The sequence below is a fragment of the Leucopleurus acutus genome (assembly GCF_964270905.1).
Source record: "Leucopleurus acutus genome assembly, chromosome: X".
Classification (NCBI taxonomy): Eukaryota; Metazoa; Chordata; class Mammalia; order Artiodactyla; family Delphinidae; genus Leucopleurus; species Leucopleurus acutus.
Window position 1 is genome coordinate 62,218,978 of NC_139148.1, and position 23,472 is coordinate 62,242,449.

A 23,472-nucleotide genomic window follows, 5' to 3' on the forward strand; every position below is an offset into this window, starting at 1 on the left:
TGTCATCTTAGAGCTCTTAGAGGTGGTATAGGTATAGACTGGATTTCCTTTCTTCGTTTTTTAAATCAATCTGTGCCTTTGCCTTTAGGTAGGGGAAACAAATCAAGCCATGTGTATTTATCATTATAATGAATATGTTTGATCCTATTCCTACTATCCTATTTTATGCCTTCTTGCTGTTTCCATAGATGAAAGCTGAAATTAAGGCAGTAGCAGTGGGAAGGAAGAGATGAAGCCAAGTGGAACACAATAATGATGATGAAGATAACAATATAGGGGATGCAGGAGAGTGAGGGGGGTGGAGGATTGAGAGATGGTTCCCTGATATCAAGCTTTGTCAACTAGTGTACGGAAGGAAAAAAAGCCTCCTTTTGTTTGCTTTTGTAGTGATAGAGATGATGAGTTTAGTTTAAGATATGTTTTCTAAGGTCTTTATCTGATATGTAAATAGAGATATGCTACAAAAGCAGTTGTACATAAAAATCTGGAACTTATGAAAGAAGTCTTCACCTATATGTCCATAGTTACATTGGAGACTCTGAATACTGCCTATGGTTTAAAAGACCAATTAATTTGATGATGGTCCACATTCATGTTAAGGCTTTATCTATGGCAAAGGTGTACCAGACTTCCTTATCCCACACTTGGTAAAAACAAAGCAAGGAAAATTACCTTTGCCATTCCAACTGAACTGGCATTCAATTCTGAGATTCCTTGGTTGGTCTTATCTCCACGTTCCCATATCCCGAAGTCCTGGCATAAAATAACCAACAAACCATTATCAAATCATCACTACTAAACACTTACTAGATATACAAACCTTGAATAAAAGGCACAAGTATTAGCTAACTCGCCATACATACGCTTGCCCACAATGCTTATTAAGGAGAGGCCAATGAGTTGGGTTCCCCCTGTAGCTATTCTCCCAGTAGTTTTAAATTCTATTGGGGCCTCCAAGAAGTTAGAAGATATCTTGACAGTTGATCAGGACTAAGAACTGTACCTTAGTTCATCTAAAGAGGTGCTTCTCAAAATTTTTCATCAAAGCAGACACCTAGGGGGTCTAGGAGACAGAGTCTAAACATCATCCAAATATTTTATCATAAACATCCAGTCTAATTTTACTCTCTATTGGCACTGACAATGTACCATGCACTTACCTATGTACTTTACACTATTACAGTTTCTTCCTTAATCTTTACATTTTATAGATGATGAAACTGAGGTACAAAGAGAGGTCAAGTGACTCACCCAAGGTCACATAGCTAATGAATAACAGAGCTAGGATTAGAGTCTAAGTGCTCCAAAGCCTACATTCTTAACCATAGTTCTATACGGCCCCTCGATAATACAAAGATAACATTTAAAATTACTTTTTAAAAACCTTTCATTTCCAAATAACTTTAGATTTACAGAGAAGTTGCAAAAATAGCAGTGAGTTCCCATACACCTTTCACTCAGCTTCCCCTAATGTTAATACCTGACATAACCATAGTACAATTGTCAAAGTGAAGAAATTTACATTAGTAAAATACTAGTAACCAAATTATGGACTTTACTAGGATTTCACCGTTTTTTCCCCCACTAATAGCCTTTTTTTTTTTAGATTTTTTTTGATGTGGACCATTTTTAAAGTCTTTATTGAATTTGCTACAATATTGCTTCTGTTTTATGTTTTGGTTTTTTGGCCGCAAGGCACGTGGGATCTTAGCGCCCCGACCAGGGATCGAACCCGCACTCCCTGCATTGGAAGGTGAGGTCTTAACCACTGGACTGCCATGGAAGTCCGACCTTTCTATGTATTCCAGGATCCAATCCAGAATACCATGCTGCATTTGTCATGCCTCCTTAAGTCTCTTCCAATCAGTTAGTTTCTCAAGCCTTATCTTTCATGACCTTGATACTTCCTGAAGATTAGTGGTCATATATTTTATAGATTTCCCTCAGTTTGGGTTTGCTTGATGTCTTCTCTTGATTAGATTGAGGTTATGCATTTTTGGCAAGAATACTAGAATACTACAAACATTATGCTCCTTCTTAGCACATCGTATCAGAGGTATACGATGTTGATGTCATTACTGGTGATGTTAACCTTAATGACTTGGTTAAGGTGGTGTCTGCAGAGTTTCTCCGTTCTACTGTTACTATTTTTCTATTATACTATTGTATTACTATACTACTTACAAGCATACCTCAGAGATATTGTGGGTTCAGTTCCAGACCACAGCAATAAAGTGAATACTGCAATAAAGCAAGTCACATGATTTTTTTGCTTTCCCAGTGCATATAAAAGTTAGGTTTACACTATACTATAGTCTATTAAGTGTGCAATAGTATCATGTCTAAAAAACAATGCACATACCTTAATTTAAAAATACCTTGTTGCTAAAAAATGCTAACCATTATCTGAGACTTCAGCAAGTCATAATCTCTTTGCTGGCAGAGGGTTTGACACACTGCAAGAATTACCAGAATGTGACACAGAGACATGAAATGAGCAAATGCTGTTGGAAAAATCGCACCAATAGACTTGCTTGACATAGGGTTGTCAAAAACCTTCAATTTGTAAAAAAACACAATTAACTGTGAAGTGCAATAGAGTGAAGGAAGCACAGTGAAATGAGGTGTGCCTGTAATTAATAATTATCTTCAGAGAGATACTTTACGATTGTGCAAATATCTTGTTTCTCCTCAAACATCCACCCACTAATTTAGCATCCATCAGTGAATTGTGCCTGCGACAATTATTACAGTGGTGATTTCAATGGTGATTTTCTAGTTCCTTCATTACCTCTACACTCATTAACTGCAATTCTTCTCTAAGGAAGAGTTATCCTTTCTCCCTCATTTATTTACTCAGCTATTTATTTACATCAGTATGAACTTATAGATATTTAGGTTATTCTCTGGGTTGTAATAAAATGTTATCATTATTTATTTTGCTCAAATTGTTCCAGCTCTGGCCACTGGGAGTTCTTCTAGGTTGGCTCCTGTGCCCTTTTGACATGCTCCATTTTTCTGAACACTTCCTCACTTTTTGTCACTATAAGATACCCAAATACAGTCTCATCTCGTATTTTCCCTGCCCCAGCCCTGGAATCAACCAATTCTACAAGGAATCCTGGTTTCTTTTATTAGAGAATGATAGTTACATTCAAGACTTGGATGCTGGTCCTCATTGCCACTGTGGTGTCAGGCTTCTAGGCCCTCTCATTGAACAGAACTTGGAAATACCCATGTGCACACATGTATGTGCGTGCACACACATGCACACACACCTATATTTATTTTGGTATTTACCTTAAATTACTTTTAATATCAAATCTTTGAGTCAAAAGATGGAGCTTCAGAAAGGTAAGCCATATTTATCCCATGGTGAGTCTCATCTGCCCCTAAACCCAGCTCTACACTAGTCTGTGCAGCAAAGATTAGAGTATGAGAAGGCACAAATATCATTAATTCTACTGCTGCAACCCTTGGCTGCAACAGAGAGGTCAGAGAACACTGGCTTTTACCCTGGATCACAGCAGGCCTATGGCATCAGAAAACAAAGCAATCCATCAACAAATAATGTCTGTCTGCATCAGATATGTCTATGTTAGAATTATCCTTCTGGTAAATATGGATTGACAGGTTGCAGATTTATCCTCACATCTGTAACAACTAAAAAACAACTAACCAAACTAAAACAACTAAACAGCTAAAAAAAAAACTGGACTACTTATGACACAGCCATTTTCAATACAATGAACATCATGCAATGAAGAACAGCAAACCCTGAGAGAGATGTTAAATATATTATGACAATAAAAACCTACCTCATATGTAGTCATAAGAAAGAGTAACTATTTTTGTATAGTAAGCACTGAATCAATGTCTACAGATGATATTAAATACATGACTAAATTTTACTTCTAAGTAGCTAACTGACCCATAATACTCCTTAGCCATCTTGCTCCCATTAACCACAAACATTAAAATAAGACCACAATTTAGCCCCAGATTGCCCAATACATACCATGAAGTATTACAGAGTTTGAAAGGAATGAAAGCATTGCACCTTGACCCTCCTGCCTCTGTAAATCCCTTGGGGAAAGGCAAACAGGACGACAGAGCTTAGTAAAGAGGCTGAAGGCAATTTCTGCCAGAAGCGTTATAGATTGGTTCACTATGAGGGGCAGCATTAAGAGAAGGATTAGGTTGTTCAGTATTTTAAGAACATCACATGTTTATAATTCATTCCAAAATGAGTACTTACAGCAGTTTTATATGCAGCTTCGATGTAAAACACAAGGTTCTGTATGAAATTAACTTCATCTAGGCTGTGGATGATATGAAGTCCTGAGGAAAAAGAGAATAAAGATATAGAGCTAGTCAATTATCACTACAGGCTTTACAGGCAGCCACAGTGACTAACTGACCCCCCTATACCAAATAATCCCACTCCCGCTTAGGAATAATGGGAGACACTTTGATTCCTAAAGCATAAAAATAACACCACAAATCAGTCCTAGGCTACTCTTCAACTAAGTAAGATACCACCATATTTTAACATGAAAGAATTTTAATTGTTATTTGTAGGCTTTAATGGAAAGTATCAGACTCCTAATTCTACAGGTAACTAATTTGTGCTGTGTTTAAATATACAAACCTAGGCATCTGGAAAAAGAAAGACAAATATTTCAAAGAAGACTTGGAGGGAGTCTAAATACTAAGAAGTAGATAAAGATTATGATTTTAAGAACTCAAAACCATATTTTGGGGAGTAAAAATGATAATTATTCTAAATATAAGCTATATAAAGATAGGGCTTATAAATAAAATGTTTTGCATGAATCATACATTCAATTTTCAAAACAACCCTAAGAGGTGGGTACCTCTGTTTTCTGCCTGAGGCTTAGAGAAGTTAAACATTTGCCTCAAGTCATGTAACTAATAAATAGTGGAACCAGGACTCAATTGACTATCAACTTCTGTTTCACTTCAGAGACTGAGTTCCCAACCAAGATGCTATACTGCTTCCAAATATGCACAATATGATCCATTTTTGTTTAAAAACTAACTTCTTTCCCCTCCCCTGCCATCAAGGGAAATACCAACAATTACACAGTGAAAGTTTTTCCCCCACCCAGAATCACATCACTCCCACCCTGCCAAATCTCCTCTCTGGGAGAAACCAGTCTTACCAGTTTCCTCCGTATCCTTTCAGAGATACATTATGCATATACAAAAATTATACAAAGAGTAGTATACTATGCTGCACCTTGCCTTTTTCATATATAACTTGGAGACAAGTTTAAATATATCTGCCTCATTTTTTTAATGGCTACATAGCATTCCACTGAATGGCTATTCATGTAACCTGTTCCCTATTGAAAGACATTTAGGTTGTATCTAATCTTTTATCACTACAATCAATGCTGCAATGAATATCTGTGTATTTACATCTTTGTGTACATGCACCAGTATATCAAGGTAAATTCTTAACTGCTGAGTCACAGATTTATGCATTTTCCCCAACATTTTATTTTGAATATTTTCAGACAAAAAAATAAAAGAATTTTACATGGCACCTGTAGATTTTACATACCATCTGGACTCAACCACTAACATTTTACTGTACTTTTTAATCACATGTATATCCATGCAACAGTCCACCTTATTTTTTGATACATTTCAAAGTAAGCTTCAAATATGGGTACATTTCTCTCTAAATACTTCACCACATGTACAATTAAATGTTGATGATCATCACCAAGTTATTCTGCAAAGAAGTTCCACAGTTTACATACCAACTAGCGCTGCCTGCCTTTTTCCAACACATTTTGTAAACACAGGCTTTAATAAAAGTTTCTGATCTTTACCATTCTAATGGATGAGAAATAGAATTTCCTTGCACTTTAATTTGTAGCTTTTTTATTTTGAGTAAGGTTGTCTTTTCTTATGTTTATAAGCCAACTCTATTTCTTTTCCTATGAACTGTTTGTTTTTTCATGTCCTTCACCAATTTCTATTGAATTGCTGGTCCTTCTGTTATTAATATATTAATAAATATTAAGGAAATTAGAATTTTGCCCATCATATGTGTTACAAGTATTTTTCCTAGTTTGTTTGAACTTTGATTTTGTTTACAGTATATTTTTCTTCTCAGAAGCTTTTATTAAAAAGCTTTATCCCATGAATGTTTCTAGTACTTTCCGTTTCTTTTTTTGCATTTAAATCTTTGATCTATTGACAAATATGTTAAATCACAGAACTCTAACTTTATAATTAAAAAGGACTATATGATTCAGATCATCAGATTGCAAACTCCTCCTGATCCGTGCCTCTGTCAAAACAGCAACCACAGCACAGGGCAGCATCAGCAGCAAAGGGTCTTTCTTGCAGCAGTAATGACCTACCTTAATTTCTTGGATAGAGAGGAAAAAAGAAAAGAGAGGGAGTAATATTGGACATCAGCTTCATAGCTTTATCTTGTCACCTTTGTGTGCCAAGGTGCTTGAACAGAGATTGAGAGAAGGCAGTAGGTGTGAAACTGGTTTTGTCCATCTCTTAGGCTTGTGTCACAGCTAACTAGTCACTATACCATATAAATGCCATATGTCTACCATTTGTCCCTTTGCTCATGATATTCTGTTTACACGGCTTTCTCCACATCTTGAAATCCTAACTGTTCTTTCAAGGCCAAGCTCAAATGCTATCTCCTCTTATGATGCTCTCATTGATTCCCCTCTTTGGTGCTTCACAGAATTTTATTTTTCTTACTCTTATGAACTTATTTTTTACTTGTACCATAGATAAATCTTTACCTGAATTTGAAGGAATTTTATTTACATTTGTAAGTCCCCAAAAGTATCTCACATAGCCCCTAAAAGTATCTCACATACTAATGTGAGTGGTATTAAACAATATTGAATAGTAGATGTTCAATAATTACTTATTGAATGATCTTAAACAACCCTGTCAACCACAGGAGAGGGACCTGTCTCTTGAAGCAAAGCCATACATGTAGGACCTGTGGTTCCTGTCCCTTCTATGGAGCCAAGGTGTTGCTTGTAGAACAGAGGATGCGGAGGTGAGACACACAGGTTAAATGAAGTAGGCTTGGGTAAGGCTAAAGATGGCAGTGCTGTATAAAGCATACTAAAATATGTAGGGCTCGAGAAATGAGGCTGACTCAGTGTTCTACTCCACACACTGACTTGCACTCACCTAAAATTTAGCCTTTCTCTCCCTTATTTTTAAAAACAATATTGAGATATAACTCACATACCATGCAATTCACCCATTTCAAGTACATAATTCAATGGTTTTTAGGGTATGCAGAGTTCTGCAACCATCACCACAGTCAATTTTAGAACATTTTCATCACTCCCCAAAGAAACCCTGTATCTGTAGCATCACTCCCCATTTCCCTTCAACACTTGTCCCATCGTTCCCCTACCCCACCTCTTGCCGAGCAATTACTAATCTTCTTTATGTCTCTATAGATTTGCCTTAATAGATATTCATATAAATGCAATCATACAATATGTGACATATTATGTCTGGGTTCTTCCACTTAGCATGTTTTCAAGGTTCATCCATGTTGTAGCACATATCAGTACTTCATTTCTTTTTATTGCTAAAAAATATTCCATTGTACAGATATATCACATTTTATTTATCCAATGAGTAGTTAGTTGAGGGACATTTAGGTTGCTTCCATTTTTTTGGCTATTATAAACAATGCTGCTATGAACATTCATGTATGTGCACAAGCTTTTGAGTGAACATGTTTTCATTTCTCTTGAGTATATACCTAAGAGTGAAACTGCTAGATCATATGGTAACTCTGTTTAACCTTGTGAGAACTGCCAGACTGTTTTACAAAATGGCTGTACTATTTTACATTCCCATCAGCAGTGTATGAAGCTTCCAATTTCTTCATATCCTCAGAAACACTTGTTATTTTCTGTTTTTTTGATTATAGCCATCCCAGAGGGTGTGACATGGTATCTCATTATGGTTTGCATCTGCATTTCCCTAGTGACTTATGATGTTTAGCATTTTTTCATGTACTTAATGGCCACGTGAATATCTTTGGAGAAATGTCAATTCATATTCTTGGCCCATTTCAAATTAGGTTATCTTTTTATTATTGAGTTGTGAGAGTTCTTTATATATTCTAGATACAAATTTCTTATCAGATGTATGATTTGCAAATATTTTCTATCATATTGTGGGCTGCTTTTTTTTACTTTCTTACAGGGGCCCTTTGAAGCACAAAAGTTGAAAAACAAAAGTTTATCTTAAGTTGATAAATTCCAATTTATTTTTTCTTTAGTTGCTTATGCTTTTGGTGTCATATCTAATAGGGCCTTGTCTAACCCAACGTCAGGAAGGTTTACTCCTATATGTTCCTCTAAGTGTTTGTTATAAACTCGAATTTGTTCCCCCCAAATTCACATGTTGAAGCCCTAACCCCCAATGTGACTGTATTTGGAGATAAGGCCTTTAAAGAGGCAATTCATTTTAAATGAGGTCATAAGGGTGGGGTCCTTATACAATAGGGAATGGTATCCTTATTACAAGAGACCTCAGGAATGCACACACACAGAGAAAAGGCCATATGAAGACAGGCGAGAGGGTTCATCTGAAACCAGCCCTGCTGACACCTTGATCTTGGACTTCTACCCTCCAGAACTTTGACAAAATAAATTTCTGCTGTTTAAGCCACCCATTCTGCAGTATTCTGTTATAGAAGACTCAGAGGATTGAGATCTTTTTACAGTTTTCCTTCTTACATTTAAGACTATGATTCATTTTGAGTTAGTTTTTGTCTATGTTGGAGGAAGAAGTCAGATTTCATTCTTTTGCATGTGGATATCTGGTTTTCCCAGCATAATTTGTTGACAAGACCATTCTTTCCCCATTGAATTATCTTGGCACCCTTGTCAAAAATCAACTAACCATAATGTGATGGTTTATTTCTTGACTCTCAATTCTATTCTGTTATTCTATATGTTTATCCTTATGCCAGCATCACAGTATTTGCAAGTTAAGTTTTGAAATCAGAAAGTGTGAGTCCTCCAACTTTGTTCTTTTTCTAAGTTGTTTGGGCCATTCTGGGTCCTTTGGATTTTCATATACATTTTAGGAACAGCTTGTCAATTTCTGCAAAGAAGACAGCTGGGATTTTCACAGAAATTGCAATGAATCTATAGATCAGTTTGGGAAATGTTGCTATCTTAACAGTAAGTCTTCTGATCCATGAACACAGGATGTCTTTCTAATTTAATATTTCTGATTCTCTCATTTGTTCCTGTGGATTTGAGTTACCATGTGGTATCATTTCCTTAATTCAATATAGCTTTGCTCCCACCCACGTCCTTAGTTCTGATATTATCAATTTACATTTTTATATGCTATAAGTCCAACAATACAAGTATATTGTTTTATACAATTGATTTTTAGGTCAGTTAAGAAAGAAGAAATATGCAATTATATCATATTTTATAATCATTTTTACCAGTGATCTCTTTGTGTGTGTGTATTCCAATTACTGTCTGCAGTCCTCTGATTTTAGTATAAAGAACTTCTTTTAGTATTTCTTGTAAGGTAGGTCTATTAGCAACAAATTCTGTCACTGTTTGTTTATCTGGGAATGTCTTCATCTCAATTTGTTTTTGAGAGAGAGTTTTGCTGGATATAAGATTCTTGGTTGACAGGTCCTTTTCTCAGCCCTTTGAATATATCATTCCACTGCCTTCTGGGCTCCACTTTTTTTCTGATGAGAAGACAGTTGATAATCTTATTTGGATTCCCTTATACATAACAAGTAATTTTGCTCATAGTGCTTTCAAGATGTTTGTTTTTGGCTTTTAACATTTTTTCTATGATGTTTCTGGGTATGAATCTCTGTTTATCCTACCTGGAGATCTTTGAGCTTCTTAGATATGTAGATTAATGTTTTTCATCAAATTTGGGATGTTTTTAGCCATTATTTCTTTAAAAATATTTTCTGGTCCTTACTCTCCTCTGGTACTCTTATTACACAAGTTGGTGTCCTACATTTCTCTGGGGTTTTATTCATTTTTCTTTATTATTTTTTCTTATTCTTCAGACTGCATAATCTCTGTTGATCTATCTTCAAGTATGCTGATCTTCTCCTCTGCCAGCTCAAATCTATGAGTCTCCCTAGTGAATCTTTCATTTTCAACTTTCCATTTGCTTCATTTTTATCTCTTTAGTGATATTCTCTATTTGACGAAATACAATCATCATATATTCCTTTACTTCTTTAAGCATGGTGTCCTTTAGCTTTCTGGACACTTTTATAGTAACTGCTTTGAAGTCTTTGTTTCCTAAGTTCAACATATGCTTCCTCTCAAAGGCAGCTTCTGTTACCTGCTTTTTTTCTTGTGTTGGCTCAGGCTTTCGTGTTTCTTTGCACGTCTCATAAATTTTTGCTGAAAACTGGATATTATAGATAATATGTTGTAGTAATCTATAGATATTGATACGCTCCCCTACGGGACTTGTTTTTTGTTTACCTGTTTATTTGTTTAGTGACTTGGATTATTTTGGTGAAATTTATTTTCCCCATAGTATGCAGCCTCTGAAGTTGTTCTTCAGAGGGTGCTGCTTTGGACATGTACACTGTCACCCCAGGAAGACAGTGGTTTTAGCTTTAGCGACTGTATCTTTTTGTGATCCATTAAATATCTGCCTCTGTTGGTATCTTTCCCAGATGTTAATCTCCACTAATTGCCAGCTGATTGTTCTATTATATTGTACAATGCCCCAAGGCATAAATTGCTCCACAATCTCATTCAATTAAATTCAGGCCCCATTTCAGGTGGTCTTTGATGCCAGTCTTTGAAATTTGTTCTAACCCTAGGAGGGCTGTTTTTAGCTCTCTCTTTCCTTGGTTCTCTGTTAAGACTTCTAGCTAGTCTATGGGTTAGCTTGCTGCTCTTATTATTGAGTTATCAGCCTCCTCTCAATTTCTTAGAACCAAAATCTTCAATTGTTTTTGAGTGCCCTTAGGCTTGAACTTTCCCACACTCTGTTCCAGATAAAGTCAGTTCTCTTGGGAGAAGCTATGGAGCTTTCTGTTCTTATGGCCAGCCCCATCATCCATGCTACTAGAAAGGTGGGCCAGGCCTATTATTCTTGGCCTGCTCTGCCTGGGATTAAGCTTCCACTCCATGAGTGGGACTGGGGGGTAGGAAGGGAGTTCCAAACCTCTTAATTATTCTTGGCTAGACTAGAACTTCTGCAACACAGAGCTGGGGATGGTGAGAAATGCTGGCAACCTACCTCTCTCAGGGAGATATCATAGCCCTAGACTGGGAGCTGAGGGGAGAGGGAGCCTTGTACTCCTGGCTACAACCACTTCAAGTAGTGCTTCTGTCATGGTGACCTTGGGGCAGGGGAGGGAATAGTTGTGGCCCAAATGCCATACTCTCTCACTGTTAAGATTTAGATTTCCTTGAATAAATGTTTTTCCACTTGCTGTGTGCCCTTAGGACAATTTCCAGTGACTTTAAATGGTCGGTTTTATAAAATTAAATTTCACCATTTATGGCTATTTTGCTGGGGAGAGGGTCTGTGGAGCTTCTCTGCCACTATCCTATAAGTGGCAATCAGCTTCTGTCTAAGCCTCTGTTAACCAAGGTTGAAATTTTTAAGAATTCAAAAATGTTCAGAGAATTGCTAAATTTTCCGTGAAGATCTTTCACATTCTACCTCTCAATTATCTCTCACAGCTATCCTTTTCATCCTCAAGGCAACCGCCTTACATAAGTTCTGCATCATTTCTTGCCTAAAGTATTTTACTAAACTTTTAACTCCCCCATCCAATCTATCCTCCTGCTATTGGAGTGAATCATTTGAAACTTTCTTGATTATTTATCTTGAGTGGCTCTCTACTGACTATAGACTAAACTCCAAACTACTTAGCATGGTACACAAGCCCTTAAACAGTTAGTCCCAACTTTCCAGCTCCATCTTTTGCCATTTTTCCAGACCTATTGAATATCTTGCACTCTAACCATAGAAGACACCTAGCCTTACCTTGGTGGCCAGTATCTTTCAAACTTCTGTGCTATAGTCACGCTATTCCCTTCCCTTTTCTGACTTGTGAATTTCTACTTATTCTAACTTATTCCTCAAAGGCCTGATCAAATATCAACCCTATTCCGAGTACCTATCAAAGTCAGCTCATGGGGTTGAAAATCAAATGTTAAGTCAGGAATCAACAAACTTTTGTTGAATGAATATGTCTCTTATAAGCCTCCTTAGTATATTTCGGCTTCCCTTCTGGGCTCAAAATGAAAAACCACAAGGGATATTTAGACACTGCTTTGTAGAAAAGCACTCTAGAGTTGGTATTAGAAGAATATTAGAAACGGAGTTATAGTTGCCATTCTATTTAAACAAATAAAACCTAAAAAATATATTTATTCAGGGAGGAATCTCCCCTCCAAAAGAAAGAAGTATGTGAATAGACATTATAATTTTAAGAAAAGGTTATTCAGCCTCTGAGATGTGTGTTGTTCTAGAGGAAAGAAAAAAAGGGAGGCTTTATCACCAAGTATTTATTTCTGCAAGAAAAGGAGAAGAGTATTCTGACCCTGAATGCCTTTAGTACCAAGGAGCTCTGTAATTAGATAGAAAGATAAAGAAATTGAAATGTCAAAAATGTGGTATTGTGAGAAGTATAGGTATCTATTCAGGAAGATCTGGCAAAGTCCTGTTTAATTTATAAACTGAATGTAATCAGATTCATAGTCCTCCCCAATTTAGGAGAAATAAAAGGGAATTACGCTGGTTCTCATAATTTCCTTTTCAGGTAAAACATCTAAAGCAATTAACAAAACCATCTGAAAAGGGTGTGTTATTCAATAATAAAAAACACTGAATTCTGATTCCTAAGTTAATTCCCTTAATATAATTTAGATGCCTGTAAACAGATGCCTTGTTTATAATATACTCATAAAGAGCAGTACAAAGTACAAAGCAGGTGATGTTGACACTAACTATAGGCCTGTCAGTGCACAGTATGGGAATAAGCAATAGTCCTTCTTTCCCATGTTATAGCATCTGAGGATTAATAAAAGATAAAAATACCTGTCTAAAGAAAATCTACCCCAGATTTCTCAGTTCTCAATTAAAAATATATATTACTTAGTACTCCAGACTTGTTTCTCAACGTAAAAGAACACTAACTACCTTAGCTAGTTGTTTCTCTGTATAAAATTTGCAAAATATTATGTTTCCAATGTGTATCTTTAAGTAATGTAAACAGCTATGTTGTTTGCTGGCCAACACCTTTGGAGAAGCCACGTGTGCCAGGACAAGTGCTCCACACTGCAGTCGTTCCCAGTACTTCTGTCCTTGTACTGACCTGAGGCAGTCATTTGCGCTAGGAAGAGCAGGTACAGAGAGGTAGCATCCAGCTGCAGGTGTCCCCACTGATCATCACCCACTACAGTGGCACAGGTTTTGGTGTTGTACTTGGCATGGAGGCTATCCTTGGTACTCTGACTATACTTGAAGGATTCTACTTTATCCACCTGAAGAAAACAAAAACAGTAAAAGAAGGCTATGCAGAAAAATCAACCCATATGCCATACTTTGGTAGTAATCTGATACATATCATTCCATTTGGTCTTCAGGCAATTGTGAGTATTTAAAATGCATTTACCTCTTTTTCCCTACACTTATACAATTAGGAAAGTCTGCTCTTGCTGTTTTTCAATTTAAGCAATTTAATTAGAAAATAATATCCATCAAAACCAGCTATTTCCTATTCATTACCTCTCTTTCACTCTTCAGATGGTTGTTTTCCCACTTTGTAGATAAAAACTGAGGTGTGGAGAGGTGACAACAGCTTAGTAAGAGATAACTGAGTTGTTAAAAAAGATACATTTGGGCTTCCCTGGTGGCGCAGTGGTTGAGAGTCCGCCTGCCGATGCAGGGGACACGGGTTTGTGCCCCGGTCTGGGAAGATCCCACATGCCGTGGAGCGGCTGGGCCCGTGAGCCATGGCCGCTTAACCTGTGCGTCCAGAGCCTGTGCTCCACAACGGGAGAGGCCACAACAGTGAGAGGCCCGCGTACCACAAAAAAAAAAAAAAAAAAGATACATTTGTTCCTGAAACAGAGGTAGGAATTTTGAGGGAAGAGGATATATTTTGAAGGAGTAATGAAAGGAGCTAGGGAGAGACCCATGGAATGACAAAGAAAAGATGTGAAAGAAAGCTGAAACCAAGGTCAGAAATGAAACACTGTGCAAGGGACAAATGAAAGACTTATTTCCTGAAACTTCAATTTGATCATGTGTGCATCTGCTATATGATAGTAACTATCATACCTTTAAATATGGTTCAAGAAATTAGTGACTTTAAACCTATTTGGTAAGGTGGAAAATGCAAATATCTAAAATACAAAAAAATTAAAAAGTAGCAAAGAAGGAAAAAAAAATGATGGCTGTGAGATAGTTCCTACCGGACTAGAGATCACTGATCAAGTTCAGAAGTCTAGAGTTGATTTCTTTTTACTTTAGACTTGTTGTGTGCCTCAGGATGGTCATTTTATTAATCTGGGCCTCAATTTCTCCTTCTAATAAAATGTAATCTTGGGCTCAAAAATCAATTCTGAGTCAAAGTGCACAACATGTGTAAAGATCTCCTAGGATAAAAGTAAAATACTTTTTCTTTTAGTAAAACACGTTTGAGTGGAAAAAATATCATAAACAAACCCAAAAGATAAACCAGAGACAGCTAAAAAATATTTGTAGTACATGTGACAAAGGATTAATATCCATCATGGACAGTAACTCCTCAAATAAGCAAGAAAGAGACAGCCCAAGAGAAAAAGAGGCAAAGGACCTAACAGGCAATTAATAGAAGAGGAAATACAAATTTTCAACCCACACATGAAAGGATGCTCAACTTCACTCAAGATCAGGAAAATGCATATTAATGCTAGAAGATGTAAGTCCTTGGCCCCTTATCTCCAACCCTAAAATCTAAAACACTTCCAAAAGGTTTTTCTCCCTAAGTTTTGTACCAAAATTCATTTGGTGGCAATACCTGATTCAAACTGACTTGGGGCTATTTGTAGCTTTTATTTATTCCACTTATTGTAAAAATGCATGCTTTCCTATAGAGAGATTAATGTTTTTGATGATAGGGTGATGTCTGGACTTGCTGAGGGCATAACATAATATATGGTATGTGCACTGCACTACCTTTTAAAATCTGAAAAATTCTGAATTATAAAATTTATCTGGTCCCAAGGGCTTCAGAAGAGAACTTATAGACCTGTATCATCCTTTACTCAATATACATAATTGCATGTACAGTAATGATGAAGTATATAAAAAAATCATTTGTAGAGGGGGGAAAAGACTGGAAGGTAATACTTCAGTGGTAACTGGGTGGTGAGATCATGGTTGACCTTTCCCTCCTCAATTCTACAGATTTTCTAAAATTAGTATGTACTATTTGTGAAACTGAAAAACATATAAGCCATATATATATATATATATATATTACAATGTGGTTTTATTGGAGAGGGTGATGTTAACAATGCCATACCTGTCTGATCATGCAGTGCAGCAGTCCCCTCATCAGCTTCACTACACTCTGCAGAAATAAATGGAAACAAGCTGTTATAAACATCACTAGATGCAGGAACACTTACTCAGCAACTGCAGTTGGTACATGATCTTTTGAGAACAAGTAACCTTATCCTGGGTTCCTATTTACATGGCATTTACTTTATAGGTACACAGAAGAGAAGACTGCAGCTAAAAGTGGAACTAAAAGCTGCAGCTGGTGACTCCTTCAAGTTAAAAAAAAAAATCCAAGCTCCAACAGGCTTATGTAAAACTAAGTCAACTATCCTATTAGAGGACATTCCACCTGGAAAAAAATGGGCAAGTCAGCTCAAAAATCATAAAGCTATGAGAATATTTAAAATATATCCTATGTCCTAGAAAAGCCAGCATCATCACTTTTATTTTTTTCTGAACTAGCCAAGACTTATCTTCAAGAGTCCACAGAAATATTTATCTGGACATTTTCCCTAAAGAATAAATGAACTTCAATTCAGAATAACTGTAAAGGGGAATTGTTAGTGCAACTCAACCCTCTTTCCCTGAAAAAAAAAGCCACAAACTTAAGTCTCAAGTCATCACTATTTCCCTTACTAGGACTTGACAATTTCTAAGTAGTTTTCTAATCATAACACTCCAAAATTTTGATTACCAGTTATAACAATGTACTATATTAGTTAGTATAATGCATACAGTAATAATATAATAAGTATATTTAATTATAATATAGTATAGTAACAGTATACTTGTTATACTACATGACACTAGAAGAGCCCGTCAACACTGGGATGGGTAGGCAATATGTTTTGGAAGAATATAGCACCAAACAGCTTCTCCATTTCTCTAAGCTTTCTGTTTCACAGTCCAGAAGAAATACAGCCAGGTTACTCCAGGGAATGCTGCCTCAGAGGTGGCTTCAGGACACCTCTGAAAACTAATCTACTTGGGAGCTGCACCATTCTGTTATTCCTTCAAAATATTCAAATGGGACTACAAGCAGTAGGCAGGACAAGGATAAGTACCTATTAAATTATGTTCTAATGCTTTATGAAATCTTTTACTGAGGGAAAAATAAAGTGTTTCCTTGGGAGACTTCCTTTCTTTAAGTAATTTCTGTCTACAGATGGTCCCCTCCCCTTACAGATCAAGGGAAGAAATAAAGAGGGAGTGAGAGTGCTCTCGACAGAACAAACAGGCAGTGCATGATCTTGTCACCTTTTAAAGCATGAAGCATTTGTTATAAAGTAATGAAACTTACTGCAACCCCTACAAGAAAATCTCTATCATTACTCTGATCCTAATGAAAGAGACCATCCTTTAATATACTGTTACAGACAGCATTAAACACAGCCTTCTTACTCTATGGGGTGACTTTATTCAATTCTGAATTCTCTTCTACATGTCACCACATACTCACAGATTTCTATCCCATCCTTTCAACTCTCTTCACCACCCAGCCCTACTACTACCATCTACATTTTCTTTAAACAGCAAACCTGGGAGATTATAGATGCAGTGGAGGAGTCCTGATTGCCATCCACTTTTGTCCTCTTGGAATGGCCACTGTCAGCCATTTCTGGCCTCAAGTTCCAAATTCCAAGTCAGGATAAAATGAATAGGAAGCACGGAGAGGTAAGAATGAAGGGAAGTATCTGTAGTTTGTATTCCCCCAAACTGCCCATTTCCTGATTCAGGTGCACTAGTTGGCATTAATTATACATGTTTATACATACACCAGGGCTTCTAACCACACCAAGTGATACCCTCCTCTAATCTATCTTTTTTTTTGAGGATACGGATCTATGTGTTTGTGAACTGACCATATAAGGATATATAACTATTTATACACAACAATAGCCATGTAAGTATTAATACCTGTCTCTCTCTCCAGATATATTTACAATCAGATACATATGAGCGTCTAACATATGCAAAGCACTCTACCAGGCTTTGTAAAACATAAAGAAAAGGGAGACAGAACAGATATGTTTTTTAAAAACACTAAACTACAAAAAAAGGAAAGAAAGAATGAAAAAAACCCCACTAAACTACAAATACAGTCTACCTAACAATTCCTGGTTATCCTTTAAAACCCAACTCCTCTATGAACCCTTCCTTGTCTTGTTCAAGGGAAATTAGACTTTCCTGCCTGTGTGTTCCCACAAAACTTTGTACTTATCTCCTAAATACGGTACCTACAGTATCTGTCTTAATGCATTGTAACTATGTTTATATATATCTGTCTCCCCTATCACCCTATGAACTCCTTAAGAAAAAGGGGCAGAGACCAGATTCAGAAATAGACCTTTAAGCCAATGGACTAAATAAGCAGATTGTGTTTTTAAAAATATATATTCCATGCCTGCAAGTAACTCTCAAATGGCTTACCAAAAAACCTGTGTGCCTGGGGGGGAACATGTTTATAGAGAGGATGCAAATATGACAAAATGTTAACAACTAGTGAATCTAGATAAAGAGTACATGCAAATATGTTCATTTTACTATTCCTAAAACTTTTCTGTAAGCTTAAAATTTAAAAAAATTAAAAGTTGAGGTTTAAATATAAACATTTTGTCCCATTTTATTTTTTATACCTATTGTAGGGCTTGGCACATAACAATTACACAAAATTTGCTAAATGAAAAACTGAACGTGTTGAATGGCATAGACCATAAGTAATCTAGAAGTTCCAAGAAAGCAGTCCTGAGAAAGAAGTGATCACTGTGAAACTGAGAGGTCTATGAGGTCAGGAACCACAGAAAAAGTGGGATTGATGGCAGGCTTCACAGGTGGAAGAAACAGCTCATAAAATGATTTGGAGGTGGGAATGTCTATGGCTTCCATGGAGGAGGAAATATTCAAAAAGACTGAATCTGAAGTCATAAGACCCAGGTAGTATTCATGACACCACCAAATTCCAACTTCATCTCCTTCTGTCAATCCCTTCACCTGTAAATTGGGGAAAATAATACCTAATTCATAGGGTGTTACAGGAATAAAATACTAGTAATTATGGGAAAGTATACAGTACAATGAAAAGTCTTTACACAAATGTCAGGTATTTTTATCAAGGTACTGTTAGAGAAGTAATGAAGACACCAACCTGGTTGGAACTGGGGGTAGAATGCAGGGGAACAGCATGATATGATATTGAAAAAGCAGCCTAGGACCAAACCCTAAAGAGCCTTGTCTACCAATCCAAAACATTTGGATTTTACTTGTAGGGAAATGAGAACTACAAAAAGATTGCTGAGAATGAAAATACATAATTTAAGTGTTGTTTTAACTTAAAGTCTAAACCCTTTCACTAAGTGATCAGGGTTTAGACTAGGGTTGAGGCAGAAGGGAATAGAAAGGAAGGGATGGATTCGAGAAAAATTATAAGAATTAACAGACTTTGGTCTGATGTATCAAAAGGCAAAAGGGACAAGTCAAAAATCACCAAAAGGGCAGCACTTTTCAAACACTGTTTAATAAAACACTAGTCCAGGAAATTCTGGGAAGGCTGTAAAATCCACCCCCGTCTTAGATTCAAAATGCACATCAGTACATCAAAAGCTCTGAGAAATTACAGAGTAAGAAACCTGCTGTTTAACATAGCTCCAAACTTAGCTAATCTAGTATTCCATGGAACACACTATGGGAAATGTTCTAAGTAATGTTGCCCAGGTGACTAGTAGAATGAGGACACCAGTAAGAAAAAAAGGGACATTTGGTGAGTTGCTGTTGTTTAGTAGTCTATTTTGTTTGTTTTTAGTAGGGAAGGTGGGGTTTCAGACCTGCTGATTTTGAGGAGCCACAAGATATTCAGGTGCAACTGATCAGAAGACAAATGAAAATCTGGGTTTGAAACTGAAGTGAGGTCAGAGTTAAAGATGAAGCTTTGGAAGTCATTCTCATAAAGGTAGTAGTTAAAGACACGAGAAAAGATGAGAGACTACACAAGAACAAAACTGAGGAAGAAGTGGAACTGGGGGCAGCCAAAGAGCTATCTCTATTTGTGTGTCTATTTATTTTTATGGGTGTGACTAAGAGAAAGGGCATTTGTAAAAACATGTACGTGCATACTTTTATTCTCAACCTAGGATAGAACAGTCACTTAAACCCTTGTCCCCTCTTCATCCAGAATTCTCTTTAGTTCTCTGACATTATTTCTCAGAGAGAAATCTAGTTGAGAGTTGGAAGGAAGGGTAGAAATGATTAACAGTCAATGGTTTGGGAAAATCTACACAGTAATGGAAAGCTCACAGTAGGTAGGAATTTAATCTATGAATTTATTCTATTTGATTTCACCTATGCTCACTTATTAGCCATAGATCAGTGATTATCTCTGGCTGCACTTTAGAATTACTAGAGCAGTTTTTTTTTTTTAATATTGATGCTCCTGGGGCTCCACTTACAGAGATTTATCTAAATTGTTCTAGGGTGAGGTCCAGTAAGGGTAATTGTTAAAAGCTTCTCAAATCATTCCAACGCACAGCCAGAGTTTAGAATCATTCGTGTAGAGTGGGGACAAATCTAGCTCACGGTGTGTTTTTGTAAATAGAACTTACTGATTAAAAAAAAAAAAAAGAACTTACTGGAACATAACCACACTCATTCATTTATGTATCATCTCTGGCTGCTTTTACATAGTAGCGGAAGACCTGAGTAGTTGCGTAGAGATCACACATGACCCACAATGCCAAAAGTATTTACAATCTGGCCTTTACAGAGATGGTTCTCTGATCCCTAGTCTGAATTAACTAAGTCAAATTTGAGAAGAAAATTAATGAGACTTAATAATACAATCTGTTTTAATTTATAATGAAAGTTGGTAGAAATTTTAGAATTCCCAGGGAAATGTGTGTGTTTTTTGAAGATGTTTCCTATTGCCATAATGTTTTTGAGACATCCCAAGGTTATTACTGAGGTGGTATGGAAAATATTTTTATGCTGTGTGAAAAATTATTTAATGAAACATTAGAATTTTAGAATGAACAATTTTCTGTTCATTTTTCCCCTCTTCCTCTGTTACATTCTTTCTTCCTGGGCCACATAAGGAAAAATGTGAACTCTGCAGAATGACTGATCAACAAGGAGACACAGATTTCTTCTAACAGTGTTGAAAAAGAAATTTGTTAAATCATACTGGGTATAAAATCTTGGGTATTGTTCCACCAATATCAATTTCTATCAAAAGAAGACAAACAAAATACTGAGATCAAAATAGCAAAACATTAGAGTAGGACATAGGATAAGGGAGGGGAGTAAGATTACAGATGATTTTTTTTAACACTCCTCTATATTTTCCAAATTCTCACAATGGTTATGTATGTCACAATGGTTATGATCTGTACTTCCTGGGCTAGAGCAAACACTCCAACAATTTTTTTCTGGTGGACCTAAGTACCTCTTAATTATGGCTTGAGGGAATAAGAAACACCTGCTGTTGCAGAGGACAACACAGTGAAACTTTCCTGCTGCCAAGGACTATAACCCCACAATATGTTGGTGCCCTTAAAAATAACCAAATCTCAATATTCTGATTTATAGATGAAGACTGGAGCTCAGATTGCCTAAGCTGAGGGAGACCACTTGAGAAAATGGCTGGTGTGGAGAGAATCTTTTCCACTAATGTAAAAGAATTCACATACACCTTACAACTGACGGCAGAGTACCTTAACATTAAGAGTCTCATGTAGCCCAGAATATTAATTTCTTGGTCATTCAAGAGGACGTAGCATCCTGTGTCTAAACAGTTCTATAGAGGATACTTCTTTACTGAGGGGAGGGCCTTAAAAGTTGGCTTAAAGGCATCTGTTGACTCTGACCTTATTTTGCCGCAAGGGGTGAGGGTGGGTATGGGGCAGGGGGAGGACACACAACAGACTCTGAAACAGTGGCCTAGGTATAAAAATCAACAAATAATGTCTTTTACTTGTGTCTAGTTGGGAAGGTCTGCTAATTTATATCAGTTACCCTCATATAAATACCACCTATCATTTTCAAAAAAGAAGTAAAATGGTAGATACCTGCCGCCAAAAATTCTTCTCAATTAGAATAAATATGCTGGAGACTACAAAATACATTTACTTGGAAAAAGGATTACAAATTTTAGCAAAGATCTGAGGATAGGATTTTCCACTGTAACAGAACAGACTGTGTCCTCTCCCCCTGAATCAGCAAGTTTCATGTTTCCACTGCAAAAAAAAAAAAAAACTCCGTACAATACAGGAAAGCTTTATGGAATGCAATTTCAGCAAGGTGAAGAAAGAGTGAGAGGCAAAACATATCTGTCTTAGCTCCTGTGGACTACATTTCCTTCCTCCTCCTCCCAGTTCCAGAGCTCTCTGTATTTTTATTGAGTACCTGCTCCAGTTCATAGGCCTTTGCCTTATCCTCATCCCGGTCTGCATTCTTCCGATAGGCCAGCCCCAAACCCCACACAGCCAAGATGCTGTACACATTATCCCGGACCCAGGCATCTTTCTGATCATAGCTGGCTGGAAGCAAGCCAGTCACTGGATTCTGTAAGGACAAGAAAAAGGGGACAGGCAGGTAACCATAGGGTGTTAATATGAGGAAACAGAATCTATCAAATGGGTACTGAGGGACTTTGGTCTTTCTTCTATGTCCCCACTCCTGAGTTTTAAAATCTCCTCTTCTGACCAAGTGCAAGCAAATGCTATCTTGAATAAAGGGAAAGAGCTGGCTGAAGCCTTACAAGTCTGAAATGTGGGAATTCTTAAAAGAAAGGAGGTGTTTTAGAAAGAATGAACTACCAACGAAAAATCAGCATTAAAAGATTAGAAAAACTATAATGAAGAGTATATACACGGTACTTCAGATCTTCACAACAGTCTAGTCTTAAGATGGCTAAAAGTTCTACCTCTTTTTCCTTCAGAGGAGGGGAAGGAAACGACTCCCAAGCCTGCGGAGGGGCCGGGGGCGGTGTTGATAAACAAGCTTCGACACATCTTACAACTCCAGCCCCTGGAACCCAGCAGTGGTTTGGGGGACGCGGAGGGTTGGGAGGGGGGACTCAGAAGCTCTGACTCAGGACTCGTGGCTAATGGTGCCTGACTCTGGTTCTGTTCCTGGCCCAACACCTTTCTTCAGGGTCCTTCACGGCCTCCCCAGCTAGGGGGTGGGAGAACCTGCAATACACCCCCCTCACACACACACACAGGTTCACCCAGGGTCTCCGTCCAGGTTATCACACTGCGCATCCTCGGTGATCACAAGCGACACCCCATCACTTACCTGATGGCACAGTATGGTCTGATGCACCAGCCTAGCATAGCCGTCAAGCCGGACCCCCGAGTTACTCCGGCTCCTCATCGCGCTCCGTTTCCAATCCCCTCAGAGAGACGGCCGCAGTACCACAGGGGCCCACGATTTTCCAAGAAAGGAGGCTCCAACGCAGCCCCACCCTCGCTGTGGGAAGCCCGAGTACCAGGCCCGGGCACAGTCCTACCACCGCTCGGGCCTGGGGCCGGCTGTCCCGGCCAAGGCGGCGTCCGCGGCCACCACAGCCCCGCGCGCGCCCGAGCCTCCCGCGCTCTAGAGCCCAGCTGGAGTGCCTCCGGCGCCGCTCGCCGTCTCTCTTAAGCCCGTCCGGTCTCCGCGGGTGCCTCCTGCATCCTCTGCTCCACTCCCAGAGACCGAAGACAACCTCGGCCCGCAGCCTCCAGCGTGGCCGCCGGCAGCTGCAGGTCACAGGCCGCGGGGCCGCCTCCACCTACCACGAGACGCAAGCCGGAGGCGGGGCTGACGCCGGGTGTCCCAGCAGCTGCGCTCGGCGCCTGGGGACTCGCCCCGCCCCCGGCGACCCAGCCCGCCCCGGGGACGAGAATGTGTCACCGTAGGCAATGTGCTATC

The 23,472-nt window shown here is 38.0% G+C and overlaps 1 protein-coding gene across 2 annotated transcripts in view; it reads right to left on the reverse strand.

The window, feature by feature from the left end:
- The window catches only part of PHKA1 (phosphorylase kinase regulatory subunit alpha 1), a 130,676-nt gene extending 107,440 nt beyond the window's left edge, over positions 1–23,236 (reverse strand). For both annotated transcript variants that reach the window (XM_082864921.1, XM_082864922.1), the window contains exons 1-6: positions 22,855–23,236; positions 21,961–22,119; positions 15,590–15,637; positions 13,394–13,562; positions 4,259–4,341; positions 673–753 (exon numbers count right to left, since the gene is read on the reverse strand). In XM_082864921.1, coding sequence (XP_082721047.1) covers positions 673–753; positions 4,259–4,341; positions 13,394–13,562; positions 15,590–15,637; positions 21,961–22,119; positions 22,855–22,932 — 618 coding nt within the window. In that variant the 5' untranslated portion in view covers positions 22,933–23,236. The remainder of the gene's footprint in view (positions 1–672; positions 754–4,258; positions 4,342–13,393; positions 13,563–15,589; positions 15,638–21,960; positions 22,120–22,854) is intronic.
- Positions 23,237–23,472: the final 236 nt, after the last annotated feature.